This window comes from Trichogramma pretiosum, unplaced genomic scaffold (genome assembly GCF_000599845.2).
Source record: "Trichogramma pretiosum strain Unisexual culture from Peru unplaced genomic scaffold, Tpre_2.0 scaffold61, whole genome shotgun sequence".
Classification (NCBI taxonomy): Eukaryota; Metazoa; Arthropoda; class Insecta; order Hymenoptera; family Trichogrammatidae; genus Trichogramma; species Trichogramma pretiosum.
This window is the reverse complement of record NW_019641638.1, coordinates 571,757-590,798: the sequence shown is the minus strand read 5'-3', so window position 1 is coordinate 590,798 and position 19,042 is coordinate 571,757. Positions and strand designations below refer to the sequence as shown.

The window sequence follows — 19,042 nt, the reverse complement described above, 5'->3', positions numbered from 1 at the left end:
AAGCGAGAGTAGAACAACGAGTTTTGGAACGGGCACACACAAATCACGTTATGCACGGTCAAGTGACGCGTTACAACTGTTTTCTCTCTTTCGCCCAAGCTTGACCAGCGGTCAACTGCCTTCTCAGTAGGAGGTACCGATTGTGTTTGCCGAGAATAAAAAAAATGACTGCGACTGACCCTCAACTTCCGATTCTCTCTCTCTTGTGTAATAAAAGTGGGCCACGCACATGCACACGCTAATTCGGACGGACGGCGCGGGGTGTGGAGATCATGCAGCAGCGGCAGTGGTCCGACGGCCTTTCACTTTTTCTCTCTCTCTCTCGCTCGACAAAATGGCTTTTAGCTGGACCGACACCGGCTGCTGCTGCTGGATGGATGGACGAGTATTGCCTTACTTTGTCATTGTCCGACGAGGATGACCGAGTTCTGTATCAATGGAAAAGTATACTCGATTACAAGTATACGGCTAGACTGTAACTCAAGAATCTTCTTTTTCTCTAGCAGTGAAATTTAATAATAAAAAAATAAAAAATAAAAAGATCTAGACCGCACATCTGCACACGTTGTACACTAAAGGCCGGAAATTTATCGGCGCGTTGTAAAATTTTTCTCCGAGAGTGACTTTATGTACAGAAGCCAAGGAGTTGTAAATTTTATAACTATTATATACTCGCTCTGACTAAGCTCGCGAGCGATGGCACATAATTGTCGATATCAATGCAGCCCGCGCAGCGTCGATAATATAAATCTCGCGCATCCTATATAACTTTTTCCGTCCATATTATATAATGTACAAATTTATTAGTACACACGATCGCGCGTGTCCTCCTCCTCGACTCGCTGTGGGACATTAAATTAAAGTGGCCGTAATATTTATATCGTATATGGTACGCCCGACGGATATATATACGAATTTATAAATTAATATCGGACGAGAAAATTTAATATTATCATTGCAAAATAAGAGTCGTTAGCATCGCGAGTAATTTTCGGAAATACTTGCGGCTTTTTAACGTCAGGCGCACGACGATGTGACATTGTAAAAACGTCGTATAAGCGCGGAGCTTTTAATAACTTTGCCGATCGTCGCGCTTTTTTTTTTCATTTAATGGAGCTATTACGATACTCGTATTACGAAGACGAAAGCATAAAAGAGTTGACTTATTTCCTCTATGTTCCCTTTTTTAACTTTTCTTTTATGTTTTCCGAAATACGCGAAGCTATGCGCGCCTGTCAATTTGTCGCGAGGATTTACTATTGTAAGGATGAGTAATGACACGTGACTCTTACGATATTATAGAGGAAGAAATTTTTGCGAGGAAAAGATTTGATTTTTGAACTTACTTGAACTCACAACGATCCTTCGAACGACGATCTCGACGGGCCAAAAACCCATCTCTCTTCTCACGAGGCTTCCGCGGCATTACGCGCGTATTTAAAAATATCCAAGTCTTCTTCGACTCTCGAGATGTTGTCAAGGCGGCGTCGTTCCAGAGACTAAGACCTACATTTCGCGGGACGAAAACAGCCCAGGGAGAAAAAAGGGTTAAACATATTCCGCTCTCGTAGTTAACCCACGGAAAGAGAATATGAGATTCTGCTGCTGCTGCTGCTACGGTGTATGTATATTGTATGCAAAATGAAATGCCGCCGCCGTTGTGTATGTGTACGGGGGCCAAGGCTTAAAACCCATAGGCCGAGGCGAAAAAGAGACAGACAAGGCGTCACACAGTTAGGAAAAACGTATACGCGTATAAGGCCCCCAGGTGGGGTCCCCACTACTTTCCATCCTCTCTCTCTTCTCTGCATATACGTACACATGTGTGTGCGATGTTTTCGAATATACATATACTTACCATATCCATTTGTATGTACGTGTGTATCGAGGAGACTCGAGTGTAAATGCGTATATGTGTGCGACGTTTCGTTCGAAGGGGTTATTGGAAATTAATTTATGCCACGCACGTGCGATTTATTATATATTTCATACCTCGGGTCCATTCAATATTCGTAGCTCCGGGGCATGTCCGGGTGAACGAAATACACATGCGCATATTTCATAACGTTCGATCTCGTACCTCGTATAATATGTAAAATATGAAAAAAACGAAGGAAATAGAACGAACGCAAAAGTCAAAACGATCGCCCATATATATACACGAGTGCAGTGTGTGTGTCGGTACGGAACACATTATAAGGATGTTTCGCTAATAATAAAACTCTCGCTCGGCGTTTTGTGTATAAAGGCACAATGACACGAATCTCACTCTGTCTGTAGGAGCAGCAGCGCAACCCCATCTCTCCCGTATATCCGCATAAGTATTTGTGTATATCCTAGAGTCCTATATGCGCGCACCGAGCGCGCCGTATTTATACCTGTACACATAATATATATAATATAGAAAGGGTGCCAAAACTTTGATCTCTACTGTCCCGCATCGCAGCGAGAGAGAAAAATAGAGTTGAGAGTAGCTCGTCTGCCCGTGTGTGTGTGTATATTATATGTATGTTGCGGATCGGCTAATGCGATTTTTATATTTTAATACGCTTCCTCGTCCCGGCGACTCGCACGTACACACACGTATATATACGTAGCTTATATAAGAGAGCGAGAGAAATATCAGCGTAATTAATGATGCCTAAGCCGCACACCAAAGAGATAGAGACAGACAGACAGACGGACGGAGTTTGCGGCGCTCTAATGATCGGTATATATGTGGCGGATCAGCAGCAGCATGAGCGTATCGCAATCGTGGAAAATGTCGGTGGAGTGTAAGTATCAATCATGATCGATGCTGCTGCACCTATAAGTGGACGCGATTTTTACGAGTGTCGATACACGATGTACATCGACGCATTGACTTTTGCTTTTAATTGGCGTGGCTAACGCGTTGGCAGCGACGGTGGCATCGATGCACACACACGTCGAGGGAAAAAAACAGAAAGAAAAGAGAGAGAGAGCAAATTGTCAAGAGGCGAATGAAAAAATCGTTACACGAGCGGGCAGATGTGTCGCGTCGCTGGTGCAGCAGCAAAAAAGGAGTTGCTCACGTACATTATACATACGTGGTGTATAAGAGATTATTGAAGAGCCTTACTGCGTCGAGCGCGATGGAAAAATCGCCTCTTAGTTAAGACGTCAATGCGACCAGTCACGCGTGTTATCGCCCGAGAGAGAGTTTATTTTATTTTTTTTTTGTGTTGTGCTCGACGCGGCGGCCTCTCTTTCGCACCTATGCGCGCGTGATTATGCGATCGTTATCTGCGCACACATACTCGACGCACACGCAACTGGCCTGCGCGCGATTCCAGCCGGGAGATAGCGAGTTCGAGGGCTCTTCAGGCCTGATTCGCGCTCGGGCTTTTTCGGCGCGTTCAATGGGCACAACTCGACTTATTTGTATATACTTGTCCGACCCGATGTGTAGAAAATGAAAAAAAAAAGAGCGAGAGATCATAATTAGACTGGTTTTTTTTTCGCCGATAGAGTGGTGACTTGATTCGTGTATAAAAGCAACCGGAAATCAAAGTACGAGCGACTTTTCGCGCAGAGGGAAAATAAATATTAAGATGTCCTCCGTGAAGAAGTGACTTGGACTTTAATCGGTGAAGCTGTTTGAAATTGTAAATATTATCAGGTAGAAAAGTCGGAGTCTTCTCTTGATGCCATTCGGAATAAACGCGTTGCGATTGTTCGTCTGTACTGGTGTGGTCCCCGATTATGTTGCGATCGAGATTAAGGTAGTTGTTGCTTTTATCTTGTTCGTACGAACATATAAAAAAATTCGGTTGGATTTCAGCGAGAAAATTTCTCTTGTGCCCGCGGGTAATGGTGGCGAATTTTCACTTGTAAATACATGTTTATTTACATACATACATACATACATACGAATTTTGATATACTTACCCTAATAAAACGATAATTGAAAAATAAAATTTATTCATCATTAGATGTACGATATACTTCGCATCTTTAAGCTAAATTGTCACTACTTGCAGAGCTTTTATTTCTCGACTATCACAGTTGATTAAACTTTCTCGTGCGAGGAAATCGTACACAGGAGAAAGGAAATCAGTTGAAGCGGTCAGCCATCTATAGTTTTGAAATATTTTTTGCTACGAGACAAGAGTTTTCTGCTCGCAAGGACAGTAGGTACTTGGGATATAATATATTGTTTATATTTTAATTAATGTAGGAACGGTGAGTGTACATTGTTTAAATAGTCATGACAAAATGAATATAAATTTGTATTAAATTTGAATTATTATTCTTCACAAAATTGAAAGATATTCATGTGAAAGATTTTACAAAATTATATAACGCACTTATATGAGTAAGTCTTCATTGGGTTTTAATGTGTGGAAACAAACCTCACATTCAGTGGTTTGCTGAAATTATGTATTTTCATCACGTGATTATTAAGGTGAACTTTTTGTCCAAATAATTTTTGACACATGTCACATTCGAAGAATTTGCTCTTATTATGTATTATACTTATATGAGATTTGAGATTATGTTTTAGTCCGAATAATTTGCGACAAATATCACATTCGAAGGGTTTTTTACGATTATGAACTGCATCAATGTGAGTTTTTAAGTAATTTTGGTATCCAAATGATTTGCAACAAATACCGCATTCGAAGGGTTTGCTCTGATTATGAACTGCGCTAATGTGTTTACGCAGAGTACTACTTTGTCCAAACGTTTTGCGACAAATGTCACATTCAAAGGGTTTTTTCTTATCATGTACTATACTTATGTGCCTATTGAGTTTACCCTTTTCTCCAAATGATTTGTGACAAATGTCACATTCAAAGGGTTTACTCCGATTATGTACTGCACTTACATGTATTTTAAGGCCACTTTTTAGTACAAATGATTTGTGACAAATCTCACACTCAAAGGGTTTGCTCCGAATATGAACTGCACTAATGTGTTTACGAAGAGTACTACTTTGCCCAAACGTTTTGCTACAAATTGTACATTCAAAGGGTTTGATCTGATCATGTACTGAATTTATGTGAATTTTAAGATAACTTTTTCGTCCAAATGATTTATGACAAATATCACATTCGAAGGTTTTGTGACGATTATGTACTGCACTTATATGTCTTTTAAGGTCACTTTTAAGTCCAAATAATTTATGACAAATATCACATTCGAAGGGTTTGTTCCCATTATGTACTACATTTATGTGAGGTTTAAGGTGGCATTGGTAGGCAAATGATTTGTGACAAATCTCACACTCGAAGGGTTTGCTCTGATTATGTACTACATTGATGTGACTTTTGAATATATTCTGGTATCCAAATGATTTGTGGCAAATCTCACACTCAAAAGGTTTTCTACGATCATGCACTGTATTTACGTGTTTATCGAGATTACTTTTTTGTCCAAATGATTTTTGACAAATGTTACACTCGAAAGGTCTGCTCCGATTATGTACTACATTTATATGTTTTTTGAGATCATTCTTATAGCCGAATGATTTGTGACAAATCTCGCAATCAAAGGGTTTGATCTGATCATGTACTATATTTATGTGAACTTTAAGTTTGAATTTTTGACCGAATGATTTTTGACAAATGTCACATTTAAAGGGTTTGATACGATTATGTACTATGTCTATGTGAACTTTGAGGTCAGCTTTACGTCCAAAGAATTTTTGACAAATCTCACACTCGAAGGGTTTGCTGCGATTATTTACAATATTCACGTGATTTTCTATTTTCACTGACGTTGGATAACTTTTGCAAACGGTTGTCGATAAAGGCTTCAGTTTAATTTTAACATCTTTGCACTCAAAATCAATAAATATATTTTCATTCGCGTTAATGATCTGATTTTCATTTTCAATTTTTACGGCAGGTGGATAATTTTGATACTCAGTTTTACAGATGGTTGTCGATAAAGGCTTCAGTTCAGGTTTGACGTCTTTGCACTCAAAATCGATGTAAATTTTCTTATCTACTTTCGCAAACTCCATAACCTCATTCACATGATTTGCCTAAAATTAAAATTGTGTAACAGTTTTCGATAGTGGCCAAACAGAATATCATTTAAATCATTTTACTCACCGATGATTCATGGAACGGCAAAACTTCAACATTTTCAGCTTTGCAAGAGTGTATTGAATCGAAAAAATAATTATCACTTGCATCGGGCCAATTATCATTCGGTAGTTCTTCCTTCACTCTGAAGAATAATCAAGTTTCATGAAGCGAGGGCTTCCAAAAATATCACAAGGCATGCGTAAAAAATAGTTATACCTGACTGCGTCCTCTCCGCTTTCCATATCTCACTTGATCAAACTGTATGTTTTCACGACAATATAAATTGAGAAAATATTTTAGGTTATGCGCCTCGAGCAGCGAACACTGTATCTCGATTTCCACAATTTGTAAACACTTGCTTAAGCGACTGTACAATGCTCGTACATAAGCAAATGTGACCCCGTGATGATAATAGCTACTTGTCCATCCATTCCCCCTCTACCGTTGATTCGCCATACGCAGTTTCGTGTACTGCGATACATATAGAGGCACTCGCATGCCAATGAAAATGCCATTCATCCAGGCGCATAATTAGTTTACACGTACGCGAGATATATACGGAGAAACATTCACACAAAAGCAGAAACATATCTATGAATCCACATCGATACAGTACATTTAATCGTAATATTAGAAATTAAGTTCAATTAGAGCAGTTCTATCAATAATTTTATCGAATACATCTCTCACTCAGCTTTAAATATTGTAAGGACAATGTTTAAACAGGTAAATCGTTAATTGAATTGTAAACAATATGATCACAAAGGATTTTGACATTGCCTCTGGAACAGTGATCATGTTTGTAGTAAACATTAATTAGTTTGAATGTTGTCTTCCCCGATGAAACAAGCTATAAAACCAAAAAATAAATTTTACTCATTCAATTTCTGTAGTACTAAATAGAAGAATCCATAGTTTAATTTAGGCACCAAAATGGATAAAAGTGAAAATAAATCCAAAAAAGTTGTTGTTTCGGACGAAAAACAATACTTTTCTGATAATTGTCAGGAGACATTTACACTAGAATCAAGTATGATAGCACACCGAGACAAAATTCACAACGAACTAAAAAATTACGCATGTGAAAAGCGCGAAAAAAAATTCGAGTTCCGAAGTCATTTGAGTAGACACCAAATATCAGAACACAAAAGCAGCAAAGATTTTGCATGTGACCAGTGCGAGAAGAAATTTGTGAAAAAATCGAGTTTGCTTACGCACCAAAAATTAGTTCACAAAGATCAAGAGCATTTCCCATGCAACATGTGCGAGAGAACATTTGAAAATAAAACAACATTACTAAAGCACAAAAAAATATTCCACGAAGTATTCAGGAATTACTTATGTGAAATTTGTGCGAAGAGATTTGAAAACAAAAGGAGTTTGCTCTTGCACGTAAAGACAGCGCACGACAAGTGTGAAAACAAATTTGAACAAAAATCGAAATTGATGAAACACCAAAAGACAGTACAAGAGGATTGCAAAGATTTGGACTTCAAAGTCTCCCAAGACTACTTATGTGATAAATGCGGGAAGAAATTTGGGTACAAACGGTATCTGCTCATCCACCAAAGAGCCGTACACGAAGGACTTCAATATTACTCATGCGACAAGTGCGAGAAGAAATTTGGGCAAAAAAGTAATTTGCTCACCCACAAAAAAGCAGTTCACGAAGGTCGCAAAGACTACGCATGTGACAAATGCGACAAAAAATTTAGCATTAAATGTAATCTGATCAGACATAAAATAACAGTGCATACAGGTCGAAAAGATTTTGCTTGTAATAAGTGTGAAAAGAAATTCGGACTTAAAGAGACTTTGCTTGGCCATCAAAGGGAGGTACACGAGGATCGCAGAGATTACACATGTGACAAGTGTAAAAAAAAATTTGCCCGAAAATCGACTCTGAATTTACATAAAAAAATAGTGCACGAAGGTCGCAAAGATTTTGCCTGCGACAAGTGTGAAATGAAATTTAAAATAAAATCATATTTGATCAAGCACCAAAATACCTTTCACGATGGTCCCAAAAATTACACATGCGACGAATGCGAGAAGAAATTTGGGGACCGAGGCCATTTCATCAATCACAAAAAAACAGTTCACGAAGGTCGCAAAGACTACGCATGTGACAAATGCGACAACAAATTTGGACTCAAAACGAACTTGCTCAAGCACCAAAGGATAATACACGAAGGTTGTAAAGATTATGTATGCGACAAGTGTGAGAAGAAATTTGGAGAAAAATCAAAATTAATCAAACACCAAAAGATGGTCCACGAAAGTCGCAAAGATTACATAAATGACTATTGCAAAAAGAAAAACTAAATAATTTGACCAGACATCAAAAAGCAGTATACAAAGATTGTAAAAATAACGAACGCCATCAGTGTGAAAATTGACGATTCTCAAATTTTTTTAAGATTACATGTATGATAACTGCATTAACACTTTTGCGTAAAAACGCAATTTCAATCCCATGCGAATATGTGAAAAGTAGTACAAAAACTTCAGATTTCGACAAAATGTGTCTAATAACAAATTTGATCAAAGTAACATCTGTAAATCTCATATTTACATCAGTATCACTTCATCAAGTCTCAAACGTAGTGAAAAATGTGAGGTTCCTTACATTTTGAATACGAGAAACAAATACTAGAATAAATAGAATCTCGGAACATTTTGAATCGAATTGCATAAAGTTTTATTCTAGCTAATATTTTTACATTATTAGACGAGTTAAATGTATAATTATAAGATGTACAAGCCCATTGCTCACAATGTTCGTAAAAAAATTTGAACAACAAGCTTGTTTCCCATAATCGTAAATATGCGCATCGTCGTATGTCAGATAACAATCAATTTTTTATGAATAATTTATTGTTTACGCGAATAGTTCGACAATTGCAAATATGTATGTATGTATGTATGTATTGCAAAATGATGCTATCCGATTAATAAAAAAAATGTATAATGCAGTATAGCAATTTCAATCCGTGCATGCCACCAAATATAACTCCTCAAATACACGTATACGCGGAGAGCGATTCGAGATGCAGCGTATGATATACACGTATAATATACGAAAGAGTGAATTAAAAGCTTATGTAATAAGTTATTATTAATCAAAAAAATGGGTTTAAAATTCATTTTACGACAAATTTAAGAAAATGCCAAGTCATTTACTTTCTACTCTCTATAGATAAGTGTAGCAGATGTTCGTTCTCGAACGCTCTTTCTAGGTTATGATTCATGAACCATTCTAAAACTGCCCTCGCACGTGCTCTTTTACCTTTTACTTTTATATTTGGATAGGAGTTTTGAAAAAAAACTTTAGATCAATATTTATCGATAAAAGCAGTTAATTTTATTTTTGTGGACGAGTCCATTTGTAGGCCGATGGAGGTCTTACAATTTTTTTATGACTAGCTACCCAAACATTCTTTTTAAATGGTGGTATCTGTCGTCCAGGTCGGTGAAAACGTTTTGGTGTTACAGATAAAATTCGGCCCCGGAAAAATGACCCGTTTTTTGCAATAGCCAGCTTCACACAGTCTCGCTCGGCGAATTCGATGTAGGCATAACCCTTAGGATGTCTGCTAATTTGGTCGCATACTATCGTAATACGCTTGCACGCTCCACAGCCTTCAAAATGCTTTTCCAGCTCCTGTTTTGTTGCGGAGTAATGAACATTGCTTACGCAGATCGAACGATCATCTGGGTGGTCCGTCGGGAAACCGAGGTTCCTATCTATGTACTGTTTTGAACAGCTGTATTCGATGAGCTCGTGAAGTTTTCTCAGCTCTGCCTCTTTTTCTGACTTGGTTTCTGACTGCAACGGCTTCTCCACAACTGCCTCTTTTTCTGACTCAGTTTCCGAGTGCAACTCTTTCTCCAGCTCTGCGTACAGCGACATTTCTATATCCAACTCAATATGCTCACTTGGGAAAGACATCTTAGAGTATTGTCAGTTAGTTCGGACGATGTGCGACGTTCAAAGATTCGACACGATATGATGGCTCTAACGAGTGCGTCGGACTTTCTATAGGCGATCGCGTTTCCCTCTCTCTTTTTCTAATTATAAAACATATAGACAGTTAAACGACCAGTGTTTTATAATTAGAAAAAGAGAGAGGGAAACGCGATCGCCTATAGAAAGTCCGACGCACTCGTTAGAGCCATCATATCGTGTCGAATCTTTGAACGTCGCACATCGTCCGAACTAACTGACAATACTCTAAGATGTCTTTCCCAAGTGAGCATATTGAGTTGGATATAGAAATGTCGCTGTACGCAGAGCTGGAGAAAGAGTTGCACTCGGAAACTGAGTCAGAAAAAGAGGCAGTTGTGGAGAAGCCGTTGCAGTCAGAAACCAAGTCAGAAAAAGAGGCAGAGCTGAGAAAACTTCACGAGCTCATCGAATACAGCTGTTCAAAACAGTACATAGATAGGAACCTCGGTTTCCCGACGGACCACCCAGATGATCGTTCGATCTGCGTAAGCAATGTTCATTACTCCGCAACAAAACAGGAGCTGGAAAAGCATTTTGAAGGCTGCGGAGCGTGCAAGCGTATTACGATAGTATGCGACCAAATTAGCAGACATCCTAAGGGTTATGCCTACATCGAATTCGCCGAGCGAGACTGTGTGAAGCTGGCTATTGCAAAAAACGGGTCATTTTTCCGGGGCCGAATTTTATCTGTAACACCAAAACGTTTTCACCGACCTGGGCGACAAATACCACCATTTAAAAAGAATGTTTGGGTAGCTAGTCATAAAAAAATTGTAAGACCTCCATCGGCCTACAAATGGACTCGTCCACAAAAATAAAATTAGCTGCTTTTATCAATAAATATTGATCTGAAGTTTATTTTCAAAACTCCTATCCAAATATAAAAGTAAAAGGTAAAAGAGCACGTGCGAGGGCAGTTTTAGAATGGTTCATGAATCATAACCTAGAAAGAGCGTTCGAGAACGAACATCTGCTACACTTATCTATAGAGAGTAGAAAGTAAATGACTTGGCATTCTCTTAAATTTGTCGTAAAATGAATTTCAAACCCATTTTTTTGATTAATAATAACTTATTACATAAGCTTTTAATTCGCTCCTTCGTATATTATACGTGTATATCATACGCTGCATCTCGAATCGCTCTCCGCGTATACGTGTATTTGAGGAGTTATATTTGGTGACATGCACGGATTGAAATTGCTATACTGCATTATACATTTTTTTTATTAATCGGATAGCTTCCATATTGCATGTTGGTGTTCAACCACTAGTTAAAAAATAACACGTACATAGATAGAATGAAACTCATTCACGTGAAAATGTATGTTAAGACCATTTCGCGAGCCAGCTCTGTGTATGTCTCTCTCTCTCATTCACGCACACAGCTTTGGACGCGCGTATGATCGTGTATACAAGTACAATATTATACACATCAGTAGCAGCAGCAGTAGCAGCGAGGCAAGTCGAAGCGAATACTTTTATGAATTAGATTAGTTTGAATGTGGTCTTTGCTGACGATCAAGCCATAATAATAAACGAACGTTCAAGAATTTTTAGCTCGATAACCATCAACATTACGAGAAAAAGTTATAGAACATAAAGTTTTTAGAATTGATCAAAGAACACGCTGGATTTTTTTCTGAATTTTTGGAACCATTTTTGGATTTTTGGAAAAATGGTCATATCCAAAAATCCAAAAATCCAAAAATCGCTCCGAAAATTCTGAAAAAATTCACACGTATTCTTTGATCAATTCTAAACACTTTTTGTTCCATAAAATTTTTTCCTCAAGTCCTTCGTTTTCGAGTTAAAAATTCTAGAAATCTTTTTTTTCATTTTATCGCGTTCCGACCACCATTTTGTTTGTTTAAACATTAATTTTTCGAATCGGAACCCCTCTAACTTTTAGTTTACACATCGGGGACGCGATATTTGTACGAAAACCATGAGATTTTAAATGTTTTCCGTTTAACAAATCAAAAAGTAAAACATTTTTTTTTTCAAAATCACGTTTTTTTTTTATAAAATCAACTATAACTTTTGACCCGATTATTTTTTCGAAAATCTGAGCTCAGATTTTAAAAGGGCATTAAATTTTACACAAGAACAGGCTACTCGGATATTTTTTTGACCCCTTTTTCATCAAAAATACAGCGACCGAAATAAGTGTCAACAAAGCGTCCTCTTGGGACTTAATGGGTTAATAAAACATGCAGCAGTGGAAAATTTTGATCAATTCGCTGAAAGACTGACTATTTTTGCGATGAGAGATCTTTAACAATCAAAAATCTTATTTCAATACTTTGAATTCAATTTTCCGAGTTTTCAAAAATCGAAAACCAGCTATTGTAATGTTTAGTATAATGTGTGTCGCAAAAAGTCTTAATATACACATGTCAAGTATATAGTCTAACTTTTTCATCGATTATATACAATGTATTTTCTACTATACGCATAGTACTTCTCAGTGTGCGAGTATGATTTGCGCGCCTTAGAGCATTGACAAGTGCTTCTATAGAAAAATATAAGTATGAGCTTTAGGAATCCACCAACAGATGGAGTATCGTAAACCCGCGAGTGACTTAATTCTGATCAGTACCTATATACAGGCGTTCACGTGAAATTGATCCTTAGAAGACTTCTCTGGTCAGACTCCAGTATAATAACGAAAATTGATGTTTCTTCAATGATTTTCTTGTCGACTAAAGGAACGTTCATAAAGCGAAACTGCCGTTCACATATATTTATAAACGGTCCCGAGGTAAATCTTTTGCTTAAGATACCATGTGCACCCAAGAAGCACAAAGTTGCACCAATATACTTGGCAAAATTTTACGACAAATTTTCTTTATAACACCATGTTTGTTGATTATCAAAATCAATAACTAGTTTTAAGATAATGATAAACTTATTGGAATTTTAGAGATCCTAAAAATTTATTTATTCAAATTTGTTGCAACGTTTCGTCGGCCTCGCTGCTCTAAGTGCGCTGATCTCTTTATCCAAAAATTTTTTTTACCGATTGACTCAATTCGAATTGAAAATATTTTGTATAAAATTTCGTATATTCCCCAGAATATGATTACCATAAATATGTTCAAAATAGTTAAAAGTTAGCAGAGTTTCATAACATTAATCGATCGCACTATGCCAAAAGTGAGGGCAAACATCGCAACAACGTAATTCTGTATAATTCTATTTTACCGAGCTTCTTGAAAGTACAACGAAAGATATTCCAGAGTATTGCTCCCGTATCGACAGAAGGCTGTGATTTTTGATTTATTATTAATGCGACTCTTTCTCTCAATCATTCTCTCGTTCGGCTGCGTCCCCGGGCCCGGAATGTTTAAATCCCGCATACACAAATGAGCGATAGCCTTTTGTATTGATTTATACATATGCCGCGCCACGGAAAAAAAAAATATATATAATATATATTAGTCCTTTCGCACGTCTACGCGTAAACTTTTTTTTTTGTGTACCTCGTACGGGTACAAACGTACAGTCACACACACTCGAAGATGCATTTTTCGTGTACCCTCTATTAGTCAAAACCGAACACCTTTTTTTTTTCTTCCAAACGCCGCTGATTACCGCCAATAATAGAGGACATACATGGCCCGAGGCTGCTGCTGCTGCTGCTGCTTTTAGGTGTTGGATATTTCGCTCTCTCAGCAGATCGTTCTGGGCTTGGCTCGGCGCGCATTTGTGTGTGTATGCGTGTGTGTGTGCTCAACAATGCGTGTCCCATAAGGAGAGCGGAAGGGTCCCCGAGATGTTACCACCGCTCGGAGAATATTCAAATTCCAACCCCTCAGATCCTGGCTATGCTCGCACACACACATGAAACATGAAAAGGGCCTGACACGTTACGATGCATATTATACATATATAACATATATATGCGCGTTTTCAACCCTTCGATCGATCCGCGCTCAATGGGCATCGATATATTCAAATTTATTATTCGTGCTAAGGTGCAGTGTGTATATATACTAACCCAATATGTAAAGCTCTCGGTGTATACGTACACGACGCCAGGGTGAGATTTTTCTCATCCATCGATGAGGCGCGCAAAAAAAAAAGAAAAAAAAAATAACGAAAGAACGTGACCTTTTTTCGATGCTGCTTCGGGTGAGTAGTAGTGGTAGTCTCTCACACAGCGCTCGGTGCTACAGACACAGAACGACGTTCGATTGGGGTCGTCGCAGTTGTGTTCGTGTAGTAGTACGTCGCCTGGCAGAAGCTAAAAAAATTTGCATCCGAAGAGAGTAAACGGTTTTTCTCTCTCGCTCTCGGGCTGATCCTACCAGAAATTAGAACGGATGTATCGGTGTGTGTGTCGATACATGCAGCTGAAATAAATGGGAGTGTCTCGTTCGTCTACGATATGCACCCGACCCCGTCCACGTTCTCTCATTGTCGTGACTCGACGATCTCGACGGATTTCGCTTCTTTTTTTTTCTTCTTCTTCTTTTTTACTTTCGGAGGTGGTGGCAGTCTCCGACGCACATCTCGAATTACGCGCGCACATTTGTCGCGTACACACACATACCGGCCTTATTTATATTCGGGCGGTAAGAGATCGTAAAAATCAAGAGGAGGCAAAAAAAAAGCGCACCCACGCTGCTGTACCATATACGAAATGCAAACAACGTCGTAACAAATCCATAAACGCCGTTCTACCGTTATACAGCGTATACAGAAGCACCGCGCAATAAAAGGTAAATCCTTTCAACGACTTTTAAGGAGCTATATTATATACGCATACGTCGGCATTCCATACACGCACTCCACTTTTGCGACGCAGTGGTTCCTATATACATACATTCGAATTCCAAGCCTATATGTATAAACTCGAGAGTAATATACGGCAACGCGTGGTAATGCACGTGCGTGTGTGTGTATAAAGCAGCCGCCTTTTCAACGCTCGCGCGCGAGTCACACTTTCTTAAACGTGAGCTCGAGCGCGCGCGCGGGTGCAAAAAATAAAAAAGAAGAAAATAATATGCTAAAACCAAGGAACGAAGCACGAGAAAGAAGAGGAGAAGAAAATAATGACTCTCGACACTCTTTATACACACACACACACACGTGCCTAGAGTAGAGCCGTTAGTGTAGTATATAAGTTGCGCGACTTTCTCGGCGTACTATACTATATATCTATAAAACTGCAGCGAGCGAGAGAAAGAGAGAGAAAAGTGGCCGTGACCCGGTTTTTTCCCAAGCGCGCGGAGCAACAGGTACCTTCTAATTAAGAACACTTAAGAAAACTTCCTACCTCCTCCCTTTTCTCTCTTACTCTTTTATATACACGCTTAAATATATGTATATACAGCGTCGGCAGCCACGACGACGACGACGCCAACAGCACACCAGTGTAGCTAGGCGGCTGGTATACTTTCTCTCGTTTATCGCCTTGATAACGCCATTATGTTTTAATAAAGCGTATTTCGAGCGCGGCGGGGGGTACATAACGTCGCGGCGCGCGGTATATAGCCACTTTTTTCTCTCTCTCTCTCCTCCCAGTCGCGTCTTACACGCCTCCTCCTCTTTCTTCTTCTACTACTCGAGTCTCGTCTCTTTTACTTTCTCTTTTTTTTCGGGAGGTGGGGAGTCGCGAGAAGACCTTCTTCTTCTTCTTCTTCTTCTCTCACTCGGCGCGCTCCGAATTAATTACTCATAGCTTTCGAGTGTAACTATATAGTCTCATACATGCTCCTCTCCTGGCCGCACGTCGTATTATTTTCTCCGCCTCTCGCAAGTACGTCCTCACTACAACACAACCTCGATGAAATATACGCACGAAGCGAATATAATTGAATTTCTACCTCTCGTTTCCAATATGTGTGTTGCTGCTTGCTAACATATATCGCGTAAAACGATCTGTACAAGTCGAAATAGACAAAGGAGTCGACCCGCGAGCTCGCTCGTATAGTAAATATCTACGCTCGTATGTGTGCGTGCACATTATATATATACCTACGTCAAGAGCTCTCCTCTCTCTCGTCGAGGCAAAAGCGGCAAAGTCCTGGGGAAAGCTCTCCTGTATGTACGTACGTACGGACGAGGAGAGCAAGTTAAAGAGCTGCCGCCGCCGCTACGAGAGGGGCATACGTGTGGTACTCTTGCCGCTGCTGCTGCTGCTCTCTGCCTATATACATGCCGGGTGAGAGTAGGATAGGTGAGCGTTATATGTACGTGTGTACGTGAGTACGTGTGTATAGAGTGGGTGGTGTCCCGGAGCATGGCGGCCATTTTGAACGCATATATCGATTGTTTGGTGTGGCTGGGCTCGCTCTCTCTCTCTCTCTCTCCTCTCGTTCGTTCGTTCGTTCGTTCTCCTATATACTCACACACACACACGTAGCGTATACATCTAAGCGCGCCTTCACTCGTCTCTCTCTCTCTCTTGCTCTCTCTCGCTCCAAAGAGACGACCGAATTTTCTAGCCCTACGGCGAAAGAGACTTATTATTCCTTTACCTGAGCTCGTATATAGGCAGGCGGTATATATATACATGACATAGCTCGAGCTTTTGCCCCTCCTCTGTCTATGTGTGTGTGTGCAACGTAGTAGATATAAGTACGGCAGCAGCAGCAGCAGCTTCTGCCTCTCTGTACCTTTGTTTGCAACGCTTGCGCCGAGCGAGCTTGAGCTTGCGAGCTCGAGAGAGGAGGAGTAAGGGGGTCGACTTTTCTTGTACCTTAACCCTGCGCGCACGTCCTCGTACATGTATATAATGCATGTATATATACGTACGGAGAGAGAAAATACTCGAGACTCGCCGAGCTTAACGAGCTTTTCTTATCTAATTTCTCCGGTGCATTATGTACGCGTGTATAGCTTCTTTGAGAAAAAGCGCGTGTACGAAGAAAAAAGAAACACATCGAGAGAGGAGTAGAGTCAGAGAGCGTCTTTTTGCTTGGACAATTTTTGGACGAGTAATTGCGCACGACGTCGAGCACCGCAAGCTTTGCCACGTATCGTAAAGAACTTTCAGGGGAAGGGCATCGACTGCTGCTTTATTATTATTATTATTATTATTGTACGTTACCGCATGCTTTCTGGCTCTGGCATGACTATATATGTATGTGGGTGTGTGAGGGTATGTGTGTGACGAGCTTACAGAGGAAGCATATATCAATAAGGGTGTGGCTAACCCGATGTACGCTGCTGCACACACACACACACATCGAACGTATAGTACGTTCACATACGTAACACCCACGAGAGTCGCCCTCTTCGATCTGTCCCTCACTCACGAGGCGTACGTCACACACACACACTTGTCTGTATACGAAGCTCGAATAGAACCTCGAGAGCCGTGTGTGTGTACTGCGCTACCGAGGAGCCACGTATATAGCTTTTCGACTTGTGTATAATTACGGCCAATGCACTTACCTTCGAGCTTACGAATTTTTTTTTCAACAAAGAGAATCGACTTTCGGCTCGTTTTACCTCTTCTTTCGTCTTTTCTTCGTTCCATCATATCTCGTTATAAAGTATACAAAGTTCAATACGCGCGCAAATAGGATATACGCAATGAAAGGAGCTGCTCCTCGAGCCTCTTATAGGTTAATATACGCGCCGCGCGGCAGGTCAAATTTCGCTTCGGTCGACGTCTCTTCCGGGGCTCGGCATAAATCATTCGATGCGACGCGCGACACGCGCTGCCTCGCTCGCTTCGTCAAGTACTTTTGTGTGTACCTATACACATGTATGCATACACGCACGCACACACATGTACCATCTTCGTATATTGCCGTGCAGAGAAGCGACTCGCCGTGGCGGAGCGCAACTAGTTTGGCGGCCTCGACTCTAATTTTTCTTGTTTTACAAGCTCGCTCGCGCGTGCGGCGGCAAGGGATGCCATCATCATCCATTTCTGGTTTTCGCGTTATTACTCTTTTTCACCTGATCTTGCCCGGCGAGATTGGGCCGGACGCGACACGTCCAGCTCGTCGCAGCTTAGGCTCTCGACGATAAATATTATACGCGCCAATAAGTAGACGTACCGGTCGCTGCGTAACTTCGAGGGAGTGGTACACAGCGGCGGCCACTATACCATATACGTATGCTCGCATGCATGTGTGCGTATGTGTACAGTAACGCTCTCTATAGTGGGAAGCTTCTGCATAGTACGCCGAGGTGGGGCGGGTTAACGCCCAGCCCGAGGGGCCAGCGGCCAATCGTTGACCATCTGCGCAGTAGCGAGCGTAATTTCGTCACTGGACATTGGACACGCACACACGTACACGTTTTAGATAAGCCATTGATACACTTTATACGGTATACGCGTGCGCACGCGGGATTGCATGTGTCAAGGGGCACACACACACGATGTATTTGATTATTCTTTCGTATAATCGAGAACGATTATCGAAATTGGCCTTGGGTAGAAAGGAGAAAGATTTTTACGCGAAGCACGCGGACGATAAATAAATAGCGCTGGAGGAGAGGCGAGAGAAAAGAAAAAAGGGGTAAAACGAGGGAAAAGAAAAACTTGCCACGCGCTCTTAATGCGTGTCGCGGTAGTTTAAGCATGGGCTGCTAAAAAGTATATAAGCGCGAGAGGCTATATATACAGCCGCTGTACGTGTATATAAGAAGGCGGCAAGGAGAAACCTGTAGCTTCTGGCCAAAGTCGAGGCGCCGCCGCCGCTGCTTCATTATAAGTTTCGCGAGTGAAAGTGCTTTATATAACTTGGAGAGAGAGAGAGAGTAAAAGAGAGGGCGAGAGAGAAAGAGAAAAAAGACGGCGCCGAGCAGCGCGCGCGAGCGTTAGAAAATGGTGCAAGTTGATTTTAAGACTTTCCCTCTTTCGCTCTCGGCGTCGGCGGCGTCGGTGGCGCTCGTATAGACTGCGACCTCAAAATGAAGGCGCGCGCGGGGGAGGATTCCTCTCGTGCTTGTGCTCGTTTTGTCATTTGTATATAAAAATTACACGTGTATCGTTGTGTATATTTGCGACGT

General features: G+C 40.5%; 3 protein-coding genes across 3 annotated transcripts; 1 reads left to right on the top strand and 2 right to left on the bottom strand.

Moving 5' to 3' along the window:
- Positions 1–4,352: 4,352 nt before the first annotated feature.
- Positions 4,353–6,298, bottom strand: LOC106654019 (zinc finger protein OZF-like). The gene is made up of 4 exons (XM_023459443.1): positions 6,273–6,298; positions 6,081–6,198; positions 5,742–6,010; positions 4,353–5,432 (listed from the first exon to the last, which is right to left on the bottom strand). Exons 1-4 carry the CDS (start codon positions 6,296–6,298, stop codon positions 4,355–4,357), a joined length of 1,491 nt encoding a protein of 496 aa, XP_023315211.1. The 3' UTR covers positions 4,353–4,354.
- Positions 6,299–9,420: 3,122 nt separating this feature from the next.
- On the bottom strand, positions 9,421–10,008 carry LOC111693787 (polyadenylate-binding protein 2-like). Its single transcript, XM_023459442.1, has one exon. It carries the CDS (start codon positions 10,006–10,008, stop codon positions 9,421–9,423), a length of 588 nt encoding a protein of 195 aa, XP_023315210.1.
- A 287-nt stretch (positions 10,009–10,295) lies between these two features.
- On the top strand, positions 10,296–10,883 carry LOC111693786 (polyadenylate-binding protein 2-like). The gene has a single exon (XM_023459441.1). It carries the CDS (start codon positions 10,296–10,298, stop codon positions 10,881–10,883), a length of 588 nt encoding a protein of 195 aa, XP_023315209.1.
- The last annotated feature ends 8,159 nt before the right edge of the window (positions 10,884–19,042 follow it).

Excerpts from the sequence above, each read along its gene's own strand:
- LOC111693786 (XM_023459441.1), top strand. The coding sequence starts at position 10,296 with ATGTCTTTCCCAAGTGAGCATATTGAGTTGGATATAGAAATGTCGCTG.
- LOC111693787 (XM_023459442.1), bottom strand. The coding sequence starts at position 10,008 with ATGTCTTTCCCAAGTGAGCATATTGAGTTGGATATAGAAATGTCGCTG.
- LOC106654019 (XM_023459443.1), bottom strand. The coding sequence starts at position 6,298 with ATGGAAAGCGGAGAGGACGCAGTCAG. Across the intron at positions 6,011-6,080 it reads TGCCGTTCCATGAATCATCG|GCAAATCATGTGAATGAGGT; the intron begins GTGAGTAAAATG and ends TTTTAATTTTAG. Across the intron at positions 5,433-5,741 it reads GTTTGCAAAAGTTATCCAAC|ACCTTTCGAGTGTAACATTT; the intron begins GTCAGTGAAAAT and ends TAATCGGAGCAG.